Source organism: Mytilus californianus, unplaced genomic scaffold (assembly GCF_021869535.1).
Source record: "Mytilus californianus isolate M0D057914Y unplaced genomic scaffold, xbMytCali1.0.p SCAF_2, whole genome shotgun sequence".
Lineage (NCBI taxonomy): Eukaryota > Metazoa > Mollusca > Bivalvia > Mytilida > Mytilidae > Mytilus > Mytilus californianus.
In genome coordinates, this window is record NW_026262668.1 from 104867521 (window position 1) to 104890820 (window position 23300).

At 32.1% G+C, this 23300-nt stretch overlaps 1 protein-coding gene across 2 annotated transcripts in view; it reads left to right on the forward strand.

The window, feature by feature from the left end:
• Positions 1-23300, forward strand: part of LOC127730675 (integrin alpha-8-like) — a 99201-nt gene that overhangs the window by 24256 nt on the left and 51645 nt on the right. The window contains exon 5 of one of the 2 annotated variants that reach the window (XM_052239187.1): positions 22627-22709. The exons of the other annotated variant lie outside the window; for it this stretch is intronic. Within the exon in view, the coding sequence (XP_052095147.1) occupies positions 22627-22709 (83 nt within the window). The remainder of the gene's footprint in view (positions 1-22626; positions 22710-23300) is intronic. 2 annotated transcript variants of the gene reach the window in all.

Below are 23300 nucleotides of genomic sequence, written 5' to 3' on the forward strand. Positions count from 1 at the left end.
AACACGGTGTTGAGGAAAAATTTGAAAGGTTTTAACAGAGGAAGAAATTGATGATGAACCATTGAAATAAATTCATAAAACACATTTAAAGCTTTACAAGTTGTTATTGTTGGCATTTGTTTTTGAATAGACCAATGGAAGTAGGTTCTTAATACTAAGTATTGAAGACTTGATCACTTTGATAGGCCACTAGTCTAAATACCACATGTTAAGATAGTCGGTAAGATAAATTCGTTACACAGTGTGCTAGTGACCGAATACGATATATATGGGGTCCGTAAATTCCATATGGGGAATCGAGCTTCACTCTCACCCCATATGGAATATACTGAGATTACTGACCCCATATATATCTTATTAGGTCACTAGCACACTATGTAACTAATAATATTCTACCTGGATAAAAGAGTGTTATCCAAAATAATATTATGCTGTCTAATCTAGGACAAAAATTGAGATTGAATTTCTGCTGGTCCAAGAAGTTTTATTCAGGGAAATTTCTACTTTATATAGCTCAGGGAAATTTCTACTTTATATAGCTTTGATGATAATGTATAATCACAAAATGCCTCATAAATCCTGCTTTATGTTAACTTCTAGAAAGTGTACTAGCTACTACTTCTGACAAGAACACAATTAAAAATTGCAATACAGTCTATCAAAACATGGGCATCAGTCATTTTTTTGGTATGCAAGTAAAGTCTTATGTAGTTAACTCTGTTGATTTTTCTTCTGTATTCTCTACTCTTCTAAATAATTTGGACCAAAAGTTTGTATGGGCTTTATCTTACATTTCAGGGCCTTTTAAGAGTTGTCTCATTGGCAATTATACCACATCTTCTTATTTTTATATTTCAATAAATCAGCATTTGAATTCCTCTGTTGTACTTTAACTTGTATAATTTGTATTTCGTTAAAAATAAAAAAAAAAATTCTTACTGGACATACAGTGACAGGAATAAGCCTTTTCTTGTTTGACAATCTTTTTGTTCTTTATGGCAAGAATATATCATCAAATTATGAAACCTGTTAGAAGTGTTGTGTTTGATTTTTGTTGTTTTCAACCAACAGCTGTGTCTACCTTATAGTAATTATTCCTGCAATAAAGAGCACATTTAGGCTACCTTATAGTAATTATCCCTGCAGTGAAGAACACATTTTGACCATAGAGGCTACCTTATAGTAATGAGTCCCCTACAGACGAAGTCGAAGGGGACTTTAGGTTTGCACTCTGTCCGTCTGTCCATCCGTCAGGCCAGCAAATCAGTTTTCCGCACTTTTTTTCATCATGCTTGAAGATTTTGATTTGATAATTGGCTTATAGTTTTATCATGACAAGTTACAGACCAAGTTCAAATTTTGTTCCGGTCTGATGATTTTGTGCAGAGTTATGGTGTTTGGACTTAGAAAATTCACTCAAATAATCAGTTTTCCTCTATTTTTTTCGTCATGCTTGAAGATATGCATTTGATAATTGGTATATAGTTTTATCATGACAAGTTACAGATCAAGTTTGATTTTCCGTTCTGATGATTTTGTGCAGAGTTATGGTCCTTGGACTTAGAAAATTCACTCAAGTAATCAGTTTTCCACACTATTTTTTGTTATACTTGAACATGAGGAAGATATTGATTTGATATTTGTTATAAAGTTTACACCATGACAAGTTATAGATCAAGTTAGCATTGTGTTCAAGTTCAATAGATTTTTAACCTGTAGGGGACTATGTATTGCCATGCAATACTCTTAGAATGCTTGTTATTCCTGCAGTAAAGAACACATTTTGACCATAGAAGGCTACCTTCTAGCAATTATTCCTGCAGTAAAGAGCACATTTTGACCATAGAGGCTACCTTATAGTAATTATTCCTGCAGTAAAGAACACATTTTGACCATAGAAGCTACCTTATAGTAATTATTCCTACAGTAAAGAACACATTTTGACCATAGAGGCTACCTTATAGTAATTATTCCTGCAGTAAAGAGCACATTTTGACCATAGAGGCTACCTTATAGTAATTATTCCTGCAGTAAAGAGCACATTTTGACCATAGAGGCTACCTTATAGTAATTATTTCTGCAGTAAAGAACACATTTTGACCATAGAGGCTACCTTATAGTAATTATTTCTGCAGTAAAGAACACATTTTGACCATAGAGGCTACCTTATAGTAATTATTCCTGCAGTAAAGAGCACATTTTGACCATAGAGTCTACCCTATAGTAATTATTCCTGCAGTAAAGAGCACATTTTGACCATAGATTCCAAATTATGTGTCATCTTCTATTTTCTTGCTCAAGTTAGTTAAATCATCTTGTTGGTAGCTAGACTGTGCAGCTTTTTATGGCCCCGCCGTAGAGGAGGGTGCATTACATTTTACACTTGTCCGTCTGTACGACCGTCTGTCCGTACGTCCCAAAGTTGGTTTCCGTTCTCTAACTTTAGTTTGCCTCAACCAAATGTTATGAAACTTATCCTCAATGCTTTAATTATAATTAACACAAAACACAGATCGAGTTTGAATTTTGGTGGCATCAATTTTACCTTTCGAGAGTTATGCCCCTTTACAAACGGAAAAATTGCTGAATTTTTTGCTTCCGTTCTCTAACTTTAGTTTGCCTCAACCAAATGTTATGAAACTTATGCACAATGCTCATTAACACAATACACAGATCAAATTTGAATTTTGTTGGCGTCACTTTTACCGTTCTAGAGTTATGCCCCTTTACAAATCTCAAAATTGCTGAAATATTTGTTTCTGTTCTCTAACTTTAGTTTGCCTCAACCAAATATTATGAAACTTATGCACAATGCTACCAACAAAACACAGATAAAGATTGAATTTTGGTGGCGTCACTTCTACTATTTTAGAGTTATGCCCCACTAAAAATGGAAAAATTGCTGAATTTTTCGTTTCTGTTCTCTAATTTAAGTTTACGGCAACAAAACTCAGATCAAGTTCAAATTTGGGTAGTGTCACTTATACAGTTCTTGAGTTATGGCCCTTTATAACGTTATATGCAAGCGGGGGCATCATCTGTGTCCCATGGACACATTCCCCATTTATTTACTTTGTGTTTTATTTTTAAAACAAACTAGAATACACCCGTGACATCGGGGGTCCATGACTGAATTAAAGTACATATGCCTTATTTTTAGCCTGGATTTTACGTACTGTCATCTGATAAAGTCATGCTGATTTTAAGATGCACAGTTTTCTCTGATTACAAATCTTTGTTTGAAGCATCCTGGTTTTCTTACTACAATAAACTTACTGTAAACTAATTAAGCAAAATTAATAGTGGTATTGAGGTGAAAGAAAACAGACTTGCTAAATAGTGTACTATAGTGTAACATAGATATAACACAACTACTGGAAGAATTCCAGGTTCTCCTGATGGAGGAGTGATTTACAGAAGGTAGCAGATAACTACAACCGGAATCTACATAAGACTTATACTGTTGGTATCGGGTTCGACTCGGAACTTGTTAATTATTGGTAATATTAATTATGTGGAAAACAAAAGGGCCTGGAATGGTGTAATTTTTAAACAACATCATAGTCCTATATTAGTTATATATAAAGTTGAATTCTTTGATTCGACGTTTCATGTCATGCCGACTAACAAGTTGGACCTCTTTATTAAAGTAGTATAGATGGTCTAGATTGGCAAAGGGGAATTCTTAAGTTTGTCGCCCTGATATGTTCAGCTGATATGATAAGTGTTTTCCTGTTTATTTGGTAATTTTGATTTTCTTCTTATCAAGTGCATCAGTAAATATAATAAATGATAAAAAAAAAGAATTCAGTAGAATGCAAAATCATACTAACTATTGTTTTTAGGAATATCCTGGATCCTTCTAGAAATTAAGTACAATCCAGAATCCTCCTGGTACAAATCTGGATATCCCAATATCTACTGGTAGATATTGAAATTCTAATTTATACTGTAACATATATATGGTTTCAACAGATATTAGTTCAGCTGCAAATATTACAATCAAATAGAATAACTAGCCATTTTTCTGAAATTGACAACTAAATAATATGGAGTTAAAAGTTCAAGTAAAACAAAATAACTAGTTAAAAAGTTCTAAAGTAGCATGGTTATTAAAAGAACAGATAAATTGTTACACTGTGGCATATGATACAAAATGTACACCCTTTACATGTCTGGAACACACAAAATAGAGAAAAGTGTGAAAATAGCAATGTAAATGTGAATTATTTGGATTTCCCACAGCGACCTGCAAACGGTTTTAGTTTGAACTAGGAAAGTAGCATTCTTAGTATGTTGATTGTTCAGTTTTGTGATGCTGTTTACCTTGTTTGTGATTTTAGCTTTGCTGTTTCAGTTGTTTTGCTTATAGCATAATATAGGATTGCACAAACTTTGTGATGCAATTGCTTAGTTTTTGACAAATGCAGGTCAGAAAGTAAAAGAATGTTTACTATGATATCTTTTTAATTTGCCTTTGATTTAAGAGATTTAGTATCTTACATTTACAAGGCCAATTTAGGGGATTAAAATTCAAAAAGTCTCAGAAGTTTGCATATATAGAATATATCAAAAATGTATTGGTATAGCAATTTTATATGTTCCCCTTGTACAGATATAGTGAGTAGCCACCCATATTTTTAAACAGCCACATAAAACAGGGTATTATTTTAGAGAGGATATGTTGTTGTGGATCATTTGTAGAACTTTTTTTTTATAAGTTACAGTCAATCTGTCCTCCTGACATTTTAATTAACATGATGATTTTTAGCATAAACTGAAGGTTTTAATTGATTAAGGCCAGTCTGGTCTTGCCTTTTTGTTTAAAATGAGGTCTAAAGCTGAAACATGAATTTTCCTATTACTGTTAGGTGAATGTATGTTTCTATTGATATAAATCTTTAGTTGTTCTGTATCTTTAGAAAAAAAGTTATCTTGTCTTCTATATAAAAGTTGAGGTTAACTTGTGTATATACTTTCAAAGAGAAGGCCGTACGGTTGCCTATAATTGCTTACATCCACTTCATTTGAACTTTGTTGGATAGTTGTCTCATTGGCAATCATATCTATGGCACGCCTGAACCACTTTTATAGATAATCCTAGATTATCTCAGATAAACTAGGATTATCTCAGATAAACTAGCATTATCTCACTATTTTACATTAAGTTCAGATAAACCGGGATTATCTCGATTTTTTTCAGATAATCCCGGTTTATCTCAGAATTTTAAGATAAACCGGGATTTTCTCAGCTTAATGCATATTTGAGATAATTCATTATATTCCTCACAAAATTAGATAAATAATTAACTGGAGAAAATCCGGGATTATCTGAAAATTCTGAGATAATCCGGGATTATCTGAGAATTTTGAGAAAATCGATTAACTGAAAAAAAGTAGCCAATAGAAAGCCACGACAAATTGGAGGAAAATTTCATGGTCATAAGGGATAAGATATAGATACAATGGTGCATCTATACAGATAGAGAAAAATGAAAGATTACGCTCTTACGGGAAACGTTTTAGAAGTTTTAAATTTCCAAATTTGATAAAAATAACAATTGATTTATTCAGGATGTACATGTATGACAAGTGTATCGATAATAATGAAGATCAGAGGGATCTAGAATTTAGAAGTTTGTCTTGAGAGGTTTTTTTTAAGAGAATTTGAATGTTATATCCGTATTTGTCTTTATGAAGATAGTGAAATATGTTACATAAATCTGGTATCCGCATAATTAACTAGGACAAATAACTAAAATGTTGAAATAAGTTAAGCAAAGTTGAAATACACCATTTCGAAGTTCTAATGAGTTTTCTTTTAGAAAGTTATAATCTTCAAAAAAAAAATATCACCCGCCGTTTTTCTTTCCTTAATTTTCCCTATTAAAAGAGTAAAATATGGTGCAGGAATTTATCATCCATTTATTGCAAAGTGTTACATTTTAGTACTTACTTGGTAAGTTGTATGAAGTGTTTGTTGTCAATTAGATAATCTAATCATGATAATGACAAATGCCCAATACCTGAAATATTTATTACCTTACAACTCTATTATATTGTTAATCAGTTTGTTTTTTAACGACACGTGGCCAATGCATAATTAACCTTTAAACAAACGCTGTTAAAACGGGGTTTTGATCCCTGAAGGACGCCACACTTTGCAATGAATAAGATCTATATTTGTTAACGTTTTCAAATTAAATAAACTGAATGGATTTCTTAAAATTCTCAAATGGCTTTAATATTATTACAAACAAAACGAAACGTTTATTTAACATTTTTTGCAACTTTTATCTTTATTTTTGTTCTGAAAAAAAACCTTTCTTGCTTGGTTAACTAGTATGTGTTGATTACCTTCACTAATTACTAAAGATCAGACGACCTAATTAAGTATTTGTATAGACCTAATCAACATGATAATTGGTATCGAATATGATCATCGGTCATGCATGACATATTCCAAATAACGGCGTGTGTTAATAAACACTTCAATAACTTCTGAAATATTCAATTAATTTTATTCAAACAAAAATATTAAGATAAAAAAATAAATAATTTATCGGATGCATACCCTCAACGCCCACTAAAATATCTATTACATGTCCTGAGTGCACTCAGGAGGCCCTGAGCGGTTTTAAAACGTACCGCAAAATTATTACTTAAAATAATTTTTGTTGACTGTTAAATGAAATACATTTCAATTCATGGAGTGTCAGTGAGTTATAATATATTTTACAAATGAGGGCCCCACTTTGGTAGTCCAACTTGAACACATTGAGCGATCGTATATATGCAATCAGGAACAGATGTATCCACGAAATTATATTAACATTTTATGAACTTGCCTGCTTAAATAAATCATGTTTTAGTTATAACATACACTTTTAATGTACTATTATTTATAAATCAATGTTTAAAATTCACATATATATGTGCTTAGATTAAAACTTCATGTAATATTTTAATACTTTATTCTTGTAAAATTTTTCATTAATAAATACTGTTTAAACTAAGATTAAAATTTCATGTGTCATACGGTCATTCCAAGTGTCATTCGGTCATTCGTGTTACGTATCTCCAGTACTTCTCTATGGATAAGAGCTAAAACTACCAAAAACAAGTCACCAGAATTAATCGAAAACTTCCAGAAAAAGCTACTAATAAGCTTATACTCTCATTACCAACTTATGTAGCAGATGTTACTATCAACATCCTAAACGGAATACTACCAGTAGAAGCCCAACTACATATCCGAGTACTTGGACTATTGAACAACATCTGTAATCAGCCCGAAAAAAGAATAGATAAATTGCTAGCTGACGACAACTTAAACTGAAAAATAGCCAAAGTTCTAGTTGCGTGTCGCTATAAAACATATGCCCAAGAAGTACGATCTACAAAATGGTACATGGACAACACCGTCAAAAAAATATTATGGACCTCCAACATCAAGAAAACAGTACAGAGCTACTAGTCTAAGAGTAACTTCAGTAAACAGCAACACTGTATTCTAGCTTCGAAGGCCGTACGGTGACGTATAGTTGTTAGTTTAAACATATTTTATTGTTCCAAAATGACAAATGGATTAGACACAAGTTTTTCAACTTAGTAACGTCTTCTATTGTTGTCAATTTCTGTGTCATATGGTCTCTTGTGGAGAGTTGTCTCATTGGCAATCATACTACATCTTCTTTTTAATTTCTAAAACGACGAGTGTAAAAAAAAAAGCAAATATGCAAACATACAGCCTGATTTAAATTTACAACAAAAACAAAATGAAATACAGGAACAAAGACTCAATGACACAATATGTCATGACGGAGGAAGGCACATGCATATTTGGAAGGGGCTAAAAAAAGGTCTAGTGCCAAACCATACCTTAAACTGAAACTGTACACATGGGATAAGACCGAAGTCAGAACTTAAAGTAAAAATTTGATGAAAAAGGTCCAGGGTACCGTTTCACAAAGCCTTCGTAAGTCTACGTGTCAACGTACGTTCATCGTAAATAAATCGTAGGTTTTACAGCCATTTCACAAAGCCGTCGTAAGTTAAGATGAGCGTAAATAATACGTAAATCCTGGCGTAACTTACTACAGCTATACCCAGTCGTATCTCGATCATAGTTTGTCCGCGAATATGAATTAAACCATATCTAAGATGGCTTTATTCTCGATCAAGATGCCGCAAATGTTAGAAGACGAAGAAAAATCTTCAATATTAGAACCACACTTTCTTCGTTTGATCATTTTGAAAATGAAATGGATATTATATCCAGATACAGACTGGATAGACACAGTATCAATTAAATAACATTGGCAATAGAACCAGATATAAAACATGATACAAATAGGTCCCATGCACTTACTCCTGAAACGCAGGTTTTGTTAGCTTTGCGCTACTCACTGGTTCTCCGGTAAAGCGCCCATTTTATTTTGTCCCACCGTAACAAAGCAAAACTAACTACTTCGAGTTATATACCCGTAGCTTGTTATACTTATATCTGAGATTTTTATATTTCTTTATTATCTACATATTGCACAACGATAGTGATCGTACCGGCCGTCATAATGTTTTCTTCGTAAACCTGTAATTCCCGTTAACGGATAGAAGACCAAGCAAGAATAAATATTTAGCACAACATAGAGTGTCATATGAGTTATATTTGATTATAAGGTTACCATAAATAATTTTGTTTATAAAGTTACCATAAATAATTTTGTTAAATCGTCATTTATTCCAAATCATATCAATCTTGAAAACTAAACAAAATTGAAAACTGCAGAAATTTGTCAAGCATGTAATCTCCGTGGAATGGTATATCCTAAACAAACACCTTTTTTGAAAATAAATTCTACATCCAACAGATCGACACCGGTGTCAACATTCAATTTTAATACAGATATTCAGATTCGCGTATTATATTTTATAAATGGGGGGAGGGGGGGGGGGGCTATGAATGACGAAATCATCGAAATATAATCTCCGTTCACGTTTTTGTGAAGAGTGCTTTCTTTCACGTCCGCACTTCTATCGAGTATGGCATGCCAAATAAACATTTTAGATAATAATTACGGATGGCGAATATATAAATTACAGATCACGATATAAGAAGACACCATGTGACAATTTTAATTAGTCAATTGTTTTAGTGTAACAGAGTTGCTTTTTTCTTAGATCTACAAAAAACACAAAAAAAACGCACTGGATGTTTTTATATCAATATTAATGCAAGTAAATAATTTTAACCCGTTTTCAATATTAAAGATCTGAAACTTTTATTATTAATATAAATTTGATACAGAATTTAATACGATTAAACAATTATGCAAGTAGTCATAAAAAATGCTCTGCCTAATGAGTTTAATAAATCATATTGCACAGGGAGAGAAGCTTTTAAATACTTTCTTTCATTAAAAATGAAATAACGACGTCGGCTGAGAGGGCATGGTATATATTGTCCGTTACATTTATTAACAACACCTCGTACAAATATTCTTTTCGAAAATAAAAACAGTTAAATAGAACAAACAAAACTATCCGTCACAATGATATATGAGGGTCTGGATTAGGGGGGGGGGGGGGGAGGGGGGTGGGTGGGCTTTACATTTCTGTACTCTGTAATTCTTTTGGCCATTTTTCTCTATTCAGTAAGAAATATGCTTATTCTGTAAATTCTTGTGTTCAGACCGTGCATATGAAAATTTCCTGTTGTATCATGATTTTGACATGATAAGATCTTTTTGTCTGTATCAACGACATATAAATATTTGAATCTACATTTTAAATTGATACAAAAAATCAAAATTCTCTGATCTATAGATTTTCATAAATGGAGTCTAAAATATATCCATAATAAATGCACTGTATCAAATGCATATATGAGAACAACTACTTATAAACTGCTACGCGTCGCATACTATGTATAGAGACATGCATCATAAATCTAAGTTAAAAGACAAATTGAAAAAAAAGGAATTTTAAAAGCTTTCTTTGACAAATTTTATACTAACTTCATTTTAACAAGTTTAAATTACATTTTCTAAAATAGAGCCAAGAACTGTTTGTAATGTTGTAAATTTAATTCGTTTGAAATTTTTATTCAAATACGCTGTTGAAGATTACTAAGCGCCAATAGAATACAATAATTTTGTATTTTATAAATTAGTGTCTTCGATAATGAAAAATTCTCCATCGAACAGTCTCATTATCATGTCGGTATTCGAAATGACTCGTTTCATTGTTATTACAAAAAATAGTTCATAATAACATGACAGAGTTTTTTTTGCTTCAGAATGTTCTAGATAAATATACAAAAAGCAAAGTTTAGACAATGTACCCTCATAAGCCTGGAAGTGGCTAGTCACAAATAGTTAACAGCGTTTTTCTCACAATGATGTTCTACCTCCATAAGCCTGGAAATGTCGTGGCGGGTCACATATAATCAATCCTTCTGACTTCATAAATTTTGTTAGAGAGTCGGCTGAATTAAGACGTTATATGATGAAAATTAATTAATTTCCTTCCGTGAAAATGCATCGCATGTACAATAGAAATGAATCGCCCCTACAGTGAAAATTAAAGTCTAGTATCATTATTCGACAGTAAACATGAATCGCATAATGAAAACAGCATAGTGGAATTTAATTCAATATCAACAAGCTGAATAACAAAACCTGTTTTAAGTTATACAACATTAATAATTATGTTAAAAGGTACATTTTTCTGCAAATGAAACTTAACTGCTGCTTTTAAATCTCTTGCGCGCTCTGTTCGTGAACTATTCTTAATATTTATCTATTTGTGTATCAATTTTACACCTGGATGGCTGTAGGCGCGATGAAAACCCGTCCGCATCTCATACCTATATCATGAATTTATAAAAACAGTACACATTATATCTTATTTCTTATTCTATTCAAAAATCATGAATTTGTCGTCTGTTTATTTATCATTCTACATTAGAAATTCATAACGGATACAGTGAAAATGGTATTTCAGGATTCGCACATTATATACACTGGTTTTGTTTATTTTTATTGGACTTTCATTTAATTCTTTTCAACGACAACGCATGCAACTTCTTATTTCTTGTTTGAAAATTCTTCTCTTGCTCATAAATCTGCATGAAATATTTCCCACTGTACGTTCAGAAAACAGCAATCAATCAATCATATCTCCTCTAAAATTGCAGTACTATAATAACTTTAGACATTATCAAATAATTGTAAAAAAATTCGTTTAATTCTTTGATCAGATATAAACACGTCTTCACTCTCCTATTTATTATTTCAAATTTCCGATACAAAGAAAAAAAGTATTATTGAATATCAAAGGAAGTAACCCATCAAAGATACAAGGCTTGTGTTTCGTCTACAAATGAAAAACATACGAACACACCCACTCACCTGATTCGCTCGTCCTCACAAATATAAAAAAATCAAAATAAAGAAACAATTATATACAAAATAAAGGATTAGGTCACCCCGGATGCCGCACAAATGTCAAGGCAACGAACGAGAAACCGGAAAGGACATACTTGGATTCCAAACCGATACCGCTAAATGCCCAGCTGTATTCCTGGTAGAGGAAAGCCGAAAATCCTACAATAAAGCATCTCGGAAAGAAACTACCGATCCATTAGGGGAACAACAGCTAAAACCCTCAGACATCAAATAGATTGGTCTGATAGTTTCCCACATGGAAACTTCTTATGGATTCCATCTGACCACATGTCTCAAACAAACCTGAAAATATCTGCAGAAACTTTCCTCAACAAAAAAATATAATCCAAAACATAAAATATAAGATGTAAGGATAACAATATGTATCCATGAAACCAATTTGGCAAAACAATTTCAATGATGTTGAAGGATTCTCTCTGCAAACATTTTCACGTCCGCTCTCATCGGCATGCTCGACTCATCGATCTGTGAAAGAAGAGTGTGCCATATTCCGATGTAAATAAACTACGATTCACACCTCCTGTTTACAGCTAGAGTTCCGTTTTACGATACACTTACGATGATACACAGTGCGTAACTTGCGATCAACTTTACGATGCCTTTGTGAAACACACGTAACGGGAACGTAGAACCACACGTAAACGGATCGTAAAATGATACGGTGATCGTAGGTTAAGAAGGCTTTGTGAAACGGTGGCCAGATCAACACAATACAGACAAAAAAAAGTATACCAATAAATAGGACACAAAAAAAACGATCTGATAGTACTAGCATTTTATAACCTAGTTCAACATGTTCAAAGTCAGTAAACTTTGATAGATCATACAGAGTGGTGAAAGATATGCAGAGTGGTGGTAGATGTACAGAATGGTGATATATAAACGAAGTGGTGATAGATATACAGAACGGTGATAGATATACAGAGTGGTAGTAGATATACAGAGTGTTGATAGATATAAAGAGTGGTGGTATATATACAGAGTGGTGATAGATATACAGAGTGTTGATAGATATACATATTGGAGATAGATATCCAGAAAGGTGGTATATATACAGAGTGGTGATATCTATACAAAGTGGTGATAGATATACAGAATGGTGATATATAAACGAAGTGGTGATTGATATACAGAAAGGTGATAGATATACAGAGTGGTGATATATATATACAGGGTGGTGGTAGATATACAGGATGGGGATAGATACACAGAGTTGTGATATATATACACAGTGGTGATAGATATACAGAGTGGAGATAGATATGCAGAGTGGTGATAGATATACAGAGTGGTGACAAATATACAGAGTGGTGATAGATATACAGAGTGGGGTTAGATATACAGAGTGTTGGTAGATATACAGAGTGGTGATAGATATACAAAATGGTGATAGATATATAAATTGGTGATAGATATGCAGAGTGGTGGTAGATATACAGAGTGTTGAAAGATATACAGAGTGGTGATATATATACAGAGTAGTGATAGATATACAGAGTGGTGATAGATATGCAGAGTAGTGGTAGATATATAGAGTGGTGATAGATATACAGAGTGGTGATAGATATACAGAGTGGTGGTAGATATACAGAGTGGTGATAGATAAACAAAGTGGTGATAGATATATAAAGTTGTGATAGATATGCAGAGTGGTGGTAGATATACAGAGTGGTGGAAGATATACAGAGGGGTGATAGATATACAGAGTAGTGATAGGTATACAGAGTGGTGATAGATATACAGAGTGGTTGTAGATATACAGAGTGGTGGTAGATATAAAGAGGGATGGTAGATATACAGAGTGGTGATAGATATACAAAGTGGTGATAGATATACAGAGTGGTGATAGATATACAGAGTAGTGGTAGATTAACAGAGTGGCGATATATATACAGAGTATTGATAGATATACAAACGAGAGATAGATATTGTGGAAATAGATATACAGAGTGGTGGTAGATATACAGAGTGATGGAAGATATATACAGATTGGTGATAGATATACAGAGTGGGGGTAGATATACAGAGTGGTGGTAGATATACAGAGTGGTGATAGATATACAAAATGGTGATAGATATATAAACTGGTGATAGATATGCAGAGTGGTGGTAGATATAAAGAGTGGTGGTAGATATACAGAGTGGTGATAGATATACAGAGTGGTGATAGATATACATAGTGGAGATAGATATGCAGAAAGGTGGTAGATATACAGAGTGGTGATAGATATACAGAGTGGTGATATCTATACAAAGTGGTGATGGATATACAGAATGGTGATATATAAACGAAGTGGTGACAGATATACAGAAAGGTGATAGATATACAGAGTGGTGATATATATACAGGGTGGTGGTAGATATACAGGATGGGGATAGATATACAGAGTTTTGATATATATATACACAGTGGTGATAGATATACAGAGTGGTGGTAGATATACAGAGAGGTGATAGATATACAAAGTGGTGATACATATACAGAGTGAAGATAGATGTGCAGAGTGGTGATAGATATACAGAGTGGTGATAGATATACAGATTGGTGATAGATATACAAAGTGGTGATAGATATACAGAGTGGTGATAGATATACAATATGTTGGTAGATATACAGGTTTGGGACAGATATACAGAGTGGTAGTATATATATACAAAGTGAGGATAGATATACAAAGTGGTGATAGGTATACAGAGTGGTGATAGATATACAGAGTGGTGGTAGATTAACAGAGTTGCGATATATATACAGAGTATTGATAGATGTACAAACGAGAGATAGATATAGTGGAAATAGATATACAGAGTGGTGATAGATATACAGAGTAGTGATAGATATACAGAGTGGTGATAGATATACAGAGTAGTAATAGTTATAGTAGGAACTTGTTGAATGTCTTATAGTGATGGCAAATACATGTTGAATGTCCTATATCTAAAGCAGGTACTTGTTGAATATCCTATTGGTATAGTAGGTACTTGTTGAATGTTCTATATAGTAGTATATAACAGGTACGTGTTGAATTCCTATTGTTATACTAGGAACTTGTTGAATGTCCTATACTTATAGCAGTTCCTTGGTGAATGTCCCAAAGCTATAGCAGGTACTTGTTGAATGTCCTATAGTCATAGATGGTACTCGATGAATGTCCTATTGATTTCCCGTGTGGGTTATGGTTACCAGAAGTAGAGGTATGCATGGTATCTAAAATTACCCTTAGCACTAGACCAGTAAACGTTTTGAAGCATTAAGGTAGAAGGTGTCTGGTTTGTCACAACGACCACTATTACTATTACCGGCTGTCGGCCATGATAATAGAGGTAGAGATAGAGTTAGGCATTGACCTCTAAAATGGACCAAATCATTTATACATTTTAAATTATAAACCAAATTCATGAAAGAATCCCACACAGTGATTTTTTTCTGAGACTTATTTTTCGACATTCCAATACACTATGACAGCATGTTTTTTTTGGTCTCGTAAACACCACAAAGGACCTACTTTGAGCACAATGTAGCAGAAAGGACCTACTTTGAACACAATGTAGCAGAAAGGATCACAAAGGAGTTTATAAGAGCACAAAGGACCTTATAATCACTTTTTTGTAAGGAAATAGTATTTTTTTTAAATCTGTATTTCAGAAATGTCAATATATGCTTTGCTTTATCAAATTTCATTTTGGACAAAAACAAAGAATCTACAGAAATGTTCTTACTTTGTGAATCTTAATTTGCTTTGAGGAACAAAAAGTGCACATGGTGCAATAAAAAAAAAGGTGCAATAAAAAAAGGACTGCACAGCTGTCTTTTGGGTATATGTTTCGTTGGGCTGTTTGATGAAACAGATAATATACCTGTCTAGATAACCTAGATAAGTTATTGTAATAAAAGTTTATCATCATTCCGTGAAATATATGGCCGTGAAGAATATATTTATGAAAAACTCTCTGAACTTTATACCTTCTAATAAAAAATTTGACAAAATGGTTTCCATTTCTCCCTTTTTTACATCAACAAACGATGAACGATGTCTTTGGTCGTCGCTTGTGTAAATGTTTATTAAATAAATATTATTGTATTTGATAAAGTTTATATGTTTTTAAAGACTATATTTTTTGACACCGAAATTTTGAAAATGTCATGTTTTAAATACTATCATTCAATACACTAAATATAGTTGACCTATTGCTGATAAATTCTAAAAAAACAGACTTATTGCATATAGTATTAGTAAAATTAAAAAAGAAAACATTATTTTGTGCATTCGTCGACTTTGAAAAAGCGTTTGACACGATTTGGCGAGACGCAATGCTTTTGAATAATATGAATGGATGTATGTATAATGTTATTGTAAATATGTATCAAGGTACTAAGTCATGTATGTATTTCATATAACAATTCCGTGTCTGATTTTTTCCCATGTAATAACGGGGTTAGACAAGGCGAAAATTTATCGCCTTTTCTTTTTTCTTTATTTTTGAATGATCTTGATTCATTTTTCCAAACCTGTAATATAGAGGGCCTAAAATCAGTCTCAACAGAGCTTGAAGAAAAACTTGACATATTTTTAAAACTTTTTATTATTCTGTATGCTGATGATACTGTGTTGATGGTCGAATCCGCAACTGAACTCCAAAAACTATTAGATTGTTTTCTAGATTACTAATACACAGATGTATGGAGGCTAAAAGTAAATGTTGATAAAACAAAAGTCGTGGTTTTTTCAAGGAGACGACCATCATGTAATTTTCAATGTTTCTTTAATGAAAAAAAAACTGGATATCGTTGATGAATTTAACTATTTGGGCATAATTCTAACAAGAACAGGTAATTTTAATAAAACGAGGCAATCAATGTAGAAAAGGCTACTAAGGCTTTTTACGAAGTGTTAAGACTAGGTCGTCTACATAATCTTTCTATATGTAGTCAGTTGGACTTATTTGATAAAATGGTGAAATCAATATTACTGTACGGTTGTGATTTATGGGGTATTGGAAATAATGAGATAATTGAAAAGGTACAACTAAAATTTTGTAAATTATTATTAGGTCTGAAAACATCAACACCCTCTTACATGATTTATGGGGAGCTTGGAAGATATCCTATAGACTTGGACATAAAAACTAGATTGATCTCATTTTGGGGGGAATTAAATTCTGGCAAAGAGACAAAACTATCATATACCCTAATATATGAATTGTGTTATCACATGTCTATTAATGACAATGTGCATTTTTCATGGTTAAACAGAGTAAAGACTATTTTAAATGAATGGGGTATCCCCAATGTGTGGGAAACGCAATCTTTTATGAATTGTAAATGGTTAGTTTCATTCATCAAGGTCAGACTTAAAGATCAGTTTGTACAAGTCTGGCATTCTTTGCTTGAAAACTCACCAAAAGCACTTAATTATAAACTTTTTAAAGATTTTTTTGGAAAAGAAGATTATTTTGAAATTCTTGGGAACAAACTGTCTATTGATTTTTGTAGATTTAGGACCACAAATCACAAGCTCCCTATTGAACAGGGTAGATGGAATAATATAGTTAGAAGTAATAGATTGTGTCTTCTATGTAATAAAAATAACATTGGTGATGAATTTCATTACATATTAGAATGCAAATACTTTGAAGAAAACAGGAAACATTGTATGTCACATTATTATTTTAAAAATGCAAATACTGTTAAATACAAGCAGATTATGTCTTCAAAACACAAATCAGAACTGATTTTAACTTTGTAAATTTATAAAGATTATCAACACAGGTATATGTGCTCCTGGCTAAAATGTACTTCATATATTGTCTGAGCAATAGTTCTGTTTGTTCTGTCTTATTGTAAATATTGTACGTAAATGTCTTCTCTATACCTATGTACATGTATATAGTTTATTGAGAATAAAGAAAAAGTATGAGAAAAAAAGACCAAAACTCAGAAACTTAATTTTGACAACTGACCCATGAAAATGAGGCCAAGGTTAGATGACACCTGCAAGCTAGACATGTACACCTTACAATCATTCCACACACCAAATATAGTAGACATCTTGCATACAGTATAAGAAAAACAGACCAAAACACAAAAACTTATCTATAACCACTGAACCATGAAAATGAGGTCAAGGTCACATGACACATACCAGTTGGACATGTACACCTTACAGTCCTTCCATATACCGAATATACTTGACCTATTGCTTATAGTATCTGAGATATAGACTTGACCACCAAAACTTAACCTTGTTCACTGATCCATGAAATGAGGTCGAGGTCAAGTGAAAACTGTCTGACGGACATGAGGACCTTGCAAGGTACGCAAATACAAAACATAGTTATCATGTTACTCATAATAAGAGAGAAATTACCATTACAAAAAATCTTAACTTTTTTTTCAAGTAGTCACTGAACCATGAAAATGAGGTAAAGGACAATGGACATGTGACAGACGGAAACTTCGTAACATGAGGCATCTATATACAAAGTTTGAAGCATCCAAGTCTTCCACCTTCTAAAATATAAAGCTTTTAAGAAGTTAGCTAACGGCCCCCTATGTCGAGCTTTCTGCGACAAAAGTCGCAGGCTCGACAAAAATCCAACTGGTTGTCTAAAAAGATAAGTCCTTCCTTAAATATATGCTAGTTTTCGAGTCAAAAGATATTATTAGAATAAAATATTTGAGAAAAAGATTGAACAGAAACCATAAGAATATAAATCTTTCAAAATTTCTTTTTCGTGCCTGAATTAAAATATTGTTTTGAACAGTCTTAAACAAACTTTTATTACTTTTTTCCTGTTATGTGAACATTTATTGGGGGCAGTTGTTATATATTAGCACTATAACAGGTAAAGCTTTGACAATCTTGTCACCTGTAATTACATTTACCTGTAAGAATAAAACGTTTTGGTTCAAGATTTAGAAACAGAACGAAGAGGTTTTCTCCTGTTTCTTAGCCACGGGTGTCATTCGGTTTATCGAGAGAAATGATAGTGAAAGAATATTTTACGGTGGTCAAGTATTGCGAGACGATCGTGGAATCTCTGGTACCGGATCGTGAATGTAATTAAATGTAAATTCTACTTCAGAATGTGTGAAAAAATCGCTGAATTTTCAAAATGCGGAACAAATCCGAACAAAAAAATATGTCTGTCAAAATGATTCAACTTCCTCAACATTACTGTGCAATAAGATAAAGAAAATATGCAGTACTTAATGAAAAAACACAAAAGGCACAATGCATGTCTATGGGATTAATTAAAAAAAACACGTTTTTTGTACCTATAATGGTCATATTTCAATATATCATGATATATTTGAAATTTAATCTTTGTTGTGTCCGAAAGTACAGTAAAATAAAAGTAAGCTCTTCCCTTAAAATCGTTCATTTGTTTATGAAAACCTTGAATTTTGTTGATTTTTCATCAAACTTGATCGTGATAGATCAGGCAACGCATTATTTTGATCGTGAAAGATAATGCGTGACCAGACTTAATAATCAGAAATCAATATTTCTTTTACCATTTGATATACCTGCAACTGGTTGAAGCCAGTAACTTGTTTGATAAGAACGAACATGAAAGCTATCATTTGTTTTTTAAATTCAACACTTTACCTCTAAAGTTTAAAAAATTTAACTTAAAACGTGTCTAAATCAGTGTGAAAAATTCAGCTCTGAGAATCGGACTAGTACAAATCAGGCAGACCGCCATTATTTAGCCAATAATATGGGTATGCAACGTTCAAACCAAAAAGTTAACCATCAACCAAAAACTTATAGCAAAAACAGCATCTTTCATGAAAAATTTGAGATTGAACGATAACCAACATTTTGTTATATGTATCTTTGTATACAACGTAGCAGATGTGGATTGATTTCCAATGAGACAACTATATATTACAGAATAAAGAATACCAGAGCGCAAATGCTGAAATGTCTCGTCTGCTTTACTTATGATAGTATATTTGTTGAACTTCTGTAATATTAAGGGTTTTACTAGAAGTGTCACATACTCTTAAAATTGTCAATGATTCATAAAAAGAGGTCAAGGTTAGATGAACCATGACATACAGATATCTACAAAAATCCCGTACACCAAATATAGGTGTTCCGATGCTTACAGTACCTTAGAAACTGACAAATGTAAAAGTTATGTTTGGCCAATTAATTCGGAACATGAGGTCGAAAGTATATGAACCCTGACCGACAGTCAGACACAGACATCTTACTATCATTCAATATATCAAATACAATTGACGTCATATATGAAACATGCAGACAGACATGTACACCATACACCAAATACCGTGGCCCTATAGCATACAGGTATGCAAGCTTTATAAATATAATGGGCATAAAGATGAGAATTCAAAGTTATAAATACAAAATAAAACATCTTAATGTATAAAAAAAACAATACTTATGAAGGACGGACAAATGGACTGGTATTGATACAATTTACCAAGTCTGTGTGGTATTATAAGATATTAGATCCAATGGCATTGCACGATTATAGCCCTATTCACCAGCAAAAGAGACCCGGGTCAGTCATGCCAATCTAGTTTTTTTTAATACCAATAACAAATATTAATTATCATATAATTGAAGAATAATATGAACGTCTTCACTGAAATGTCGAGGAGCAATATGCCTTTTGTTGTTTTGTAAAAACTATGTACTTTTAGAACTGGATTTTCTCACATACTGATCATAATGTTCGACCATTTTGACAGACAGTTTTATTTTGTTGTAAATTTGTCCGTGTAATTAATTAAATTAGATTATTTAATAACTTTTCATATGTCTTCTCGATTAAATTTCTTTCACGATCCGGTACCAGAGCTTTCACGATCGTCTCGCAATACTTGACCTCCGTTAGATATTCTTTCACGATCATTTCTCTCGATAAACCGAATGACACCCGTGTTCGCGAGTACACACACATTTTGTATTCAGACAATGTACATTTATTGTTTATATCCTACAATTAATAACTCGCGCTTTAAGGTTCGTGGCATATAAACTCTTATGTATTTAATTATTTTGAAAACAAAATGAAAATTATGTCTAATGAATAACCATGATGAAATAATTGTTTTTTCCATAATTGAATCGTGCATTTGTGTATTGGATTACTTAGTTGCCTTCTTTCTAGTGCTATTTATTTTGTTTACTGACAAATGACGAAATAACGCAATAGTTAAAATTAAATATTTTACAAAACTTTGTCACGATTAAAAAATTAAAACCGACTGAATGAATTAAAATATGAGAATTCAATGATTATCGATGTCGAAATTAGCCGTCGGTAATAAACAGTCAGTTTGTGTAAAAGAAATAGCTACCAAATTTGTTTATTACGTATGTACAAAGTATATGTATATTGTATATAATCAGCCCTTCTGTATATTACTTGTTTTTATAATTGATTCAACAAATTTCGCTTGTCCAGGTGTCAATAACGGTGATGTTCACACCACGAGTAGTGATAAATGACACAATAACAGCGATCGATCAGTTAAAATTGCGTGCCGTATGCTGAATGTCACCCCTCTTCTGAAAAGGACGCTAATTTTTATATAAAATCTCGCAAAATTATGACCCATATTTTGGCACATCCCCGTTCACCCAATAATAGGAAGTGAATTCGTCCCCATCATGGTTTCAAAGAGAAAGTAAAACGTTAAACGCCGGATTCAGTGTCGTCCAATTAAAACACTCGTTACATTGTTCTTTTGTATATTTAGAATCCGAGATAAACCTAGATTTTCTCGAGAAATGAGATAATTCATTATCTGAAATTGAGAAAATTAATTATCTGGAGATAAATTAGGATTATCTGAAAATCGATCAGAAAAATCTAGATTTTCTTAATATTTTGAGATAAATCGGGATTTTCTCCAGATAATGAATTTTCTGTATTTTCTGAGATAAACTAGGATTTTCTCGAATTTGAATTAAGCTGAGATAATCTTAGTTTATCTGAGATAAACCGGGATTATCTGAGATAATCCTAGTTTATCTGAGATAATCTAAGATTAATTGATAAAAGTGGTTCAGGCGTGCCATACATATCACATCTCCTTATTTTTATATTAAAAAGAAAAAAAATAGTTGAATAAAATAATCATCCCTAGTTCTACTTTTACTAGAGAAAATTTCATGAAAATCAAACAAGTTTGATAATTATACAAAGAGATATATACACAATGCTCAAAAGTTTGAGGTGGCTACTCACAACCTACTAATGATTTGTTATAGGGTTAAGGATATACTATTGTTACATGACATAATCGCTTTAGCTAAAAGTATTAATATTTATGGTGGAGGAAGTTATTTTTAATGAGTACATGAGACCCTGAAATTAATGTAAATGACATACATAATGTGACTGACATGAAAAAATGTTTATTTTATTAATTTATTTCAATAGTTATATTTTATGTGTGTACAATAAGAATATTGATATAATTGTTTTATTTTTGAGTCATCTTTGTTATTAAAAGAGGACAAACTTTTAAAATAAACAGCTGAACAAATTCTGATCTGTACAAAATAATTAGAATGCTAACTTCTCTTAATTTTGGTTATGAGATGCATTTACTAACTTTTTTACAAACTTAAATAAATGGCAAAGCACTTTTTTGCACCTTAACAAAGAAATATTAACTGAACTTGAAATATTCTAATGTGAATATTTAGCCAGAAACACTGAACTATGCCTATGCCTTCTTTAATGGGTAACTTTAGATTTAAGTAGCATTGCAAATAATTCCTCTGAAATAAGGAGAAATCTCGAGAATATCTGTAGTAAATGGGCAGGTGATATTACTCTGCTCATTTTAAAATTAAATCGATTAAAATTTTTCCTTTTCTTCTAACTTTGTTGACTATAAAATATTAATTATCACAACTTTGCATCACAGGAAAAACTTCCATTAATAATTTAACATAACCTATGTTAATCACATAAATATTTAACAAAATTAACATAACTATATAGTAATGCTTCAATTTTGAACTGAATTCTTGGACTTACATAAAATACTTACACCCTTGGCAGTTTAATTACTTACAAAAAAAAACATTGTGAGATTTGTACCCATTGGAATGCTCTTTGTGAAACAGGGAACCAGCATTGTATTGCTTTATTTTGTTTGTAGCGGTGGACAAACGACCAAAGGATATAAACCAACATCATAAACATGGTAAATGTACAGCGGGTTTCTCTGCTACCATTACGTCAGTAAGTTTATTGTTGTTATGCCCATTATTCATAGAAACTTAAATTTAGTATGATAATTCTATGGAAATACATAATTTAAATTCAAGCATAAATCATCATGGAGATTTTTGGGGAAAGGAAGGAATTTTGTTGGAGAAATTCAGTTTTTTCTTATGTCTAAATATGTATATACTTTGTAAGATTTTTCAAAGACTATAACATGACACTTTTTCATGCTGGCCTTTGTGTCCATCTAAAACCCCCACTTCAAGCATTCTTTGAAATTTAGGTTAATCTGCACTTTTCCAGAAATGTTTGAAAAATTGGGGAAAGTTATAAAGGAATAAGACTGGATTAATTTATTTTTAAAATTCTTTAAGTCTTATTAATTTCCTGGAAATTCTTGAACACTGATATTTAGTCTAAGAGTTAAGCTTAATGTTTAGTCAAGGGCTTTGAATGCATTAAGATTTAATACTTTGATCTATTTATCACATATTTAATATGTCTTTTTAAAAACTTTTTTTCCCTTAATATCATACATTTATAACTAACTACTTTAACACCAAATAAAATGACAAATAAATAAAAGTCATAACAAATAACTACATA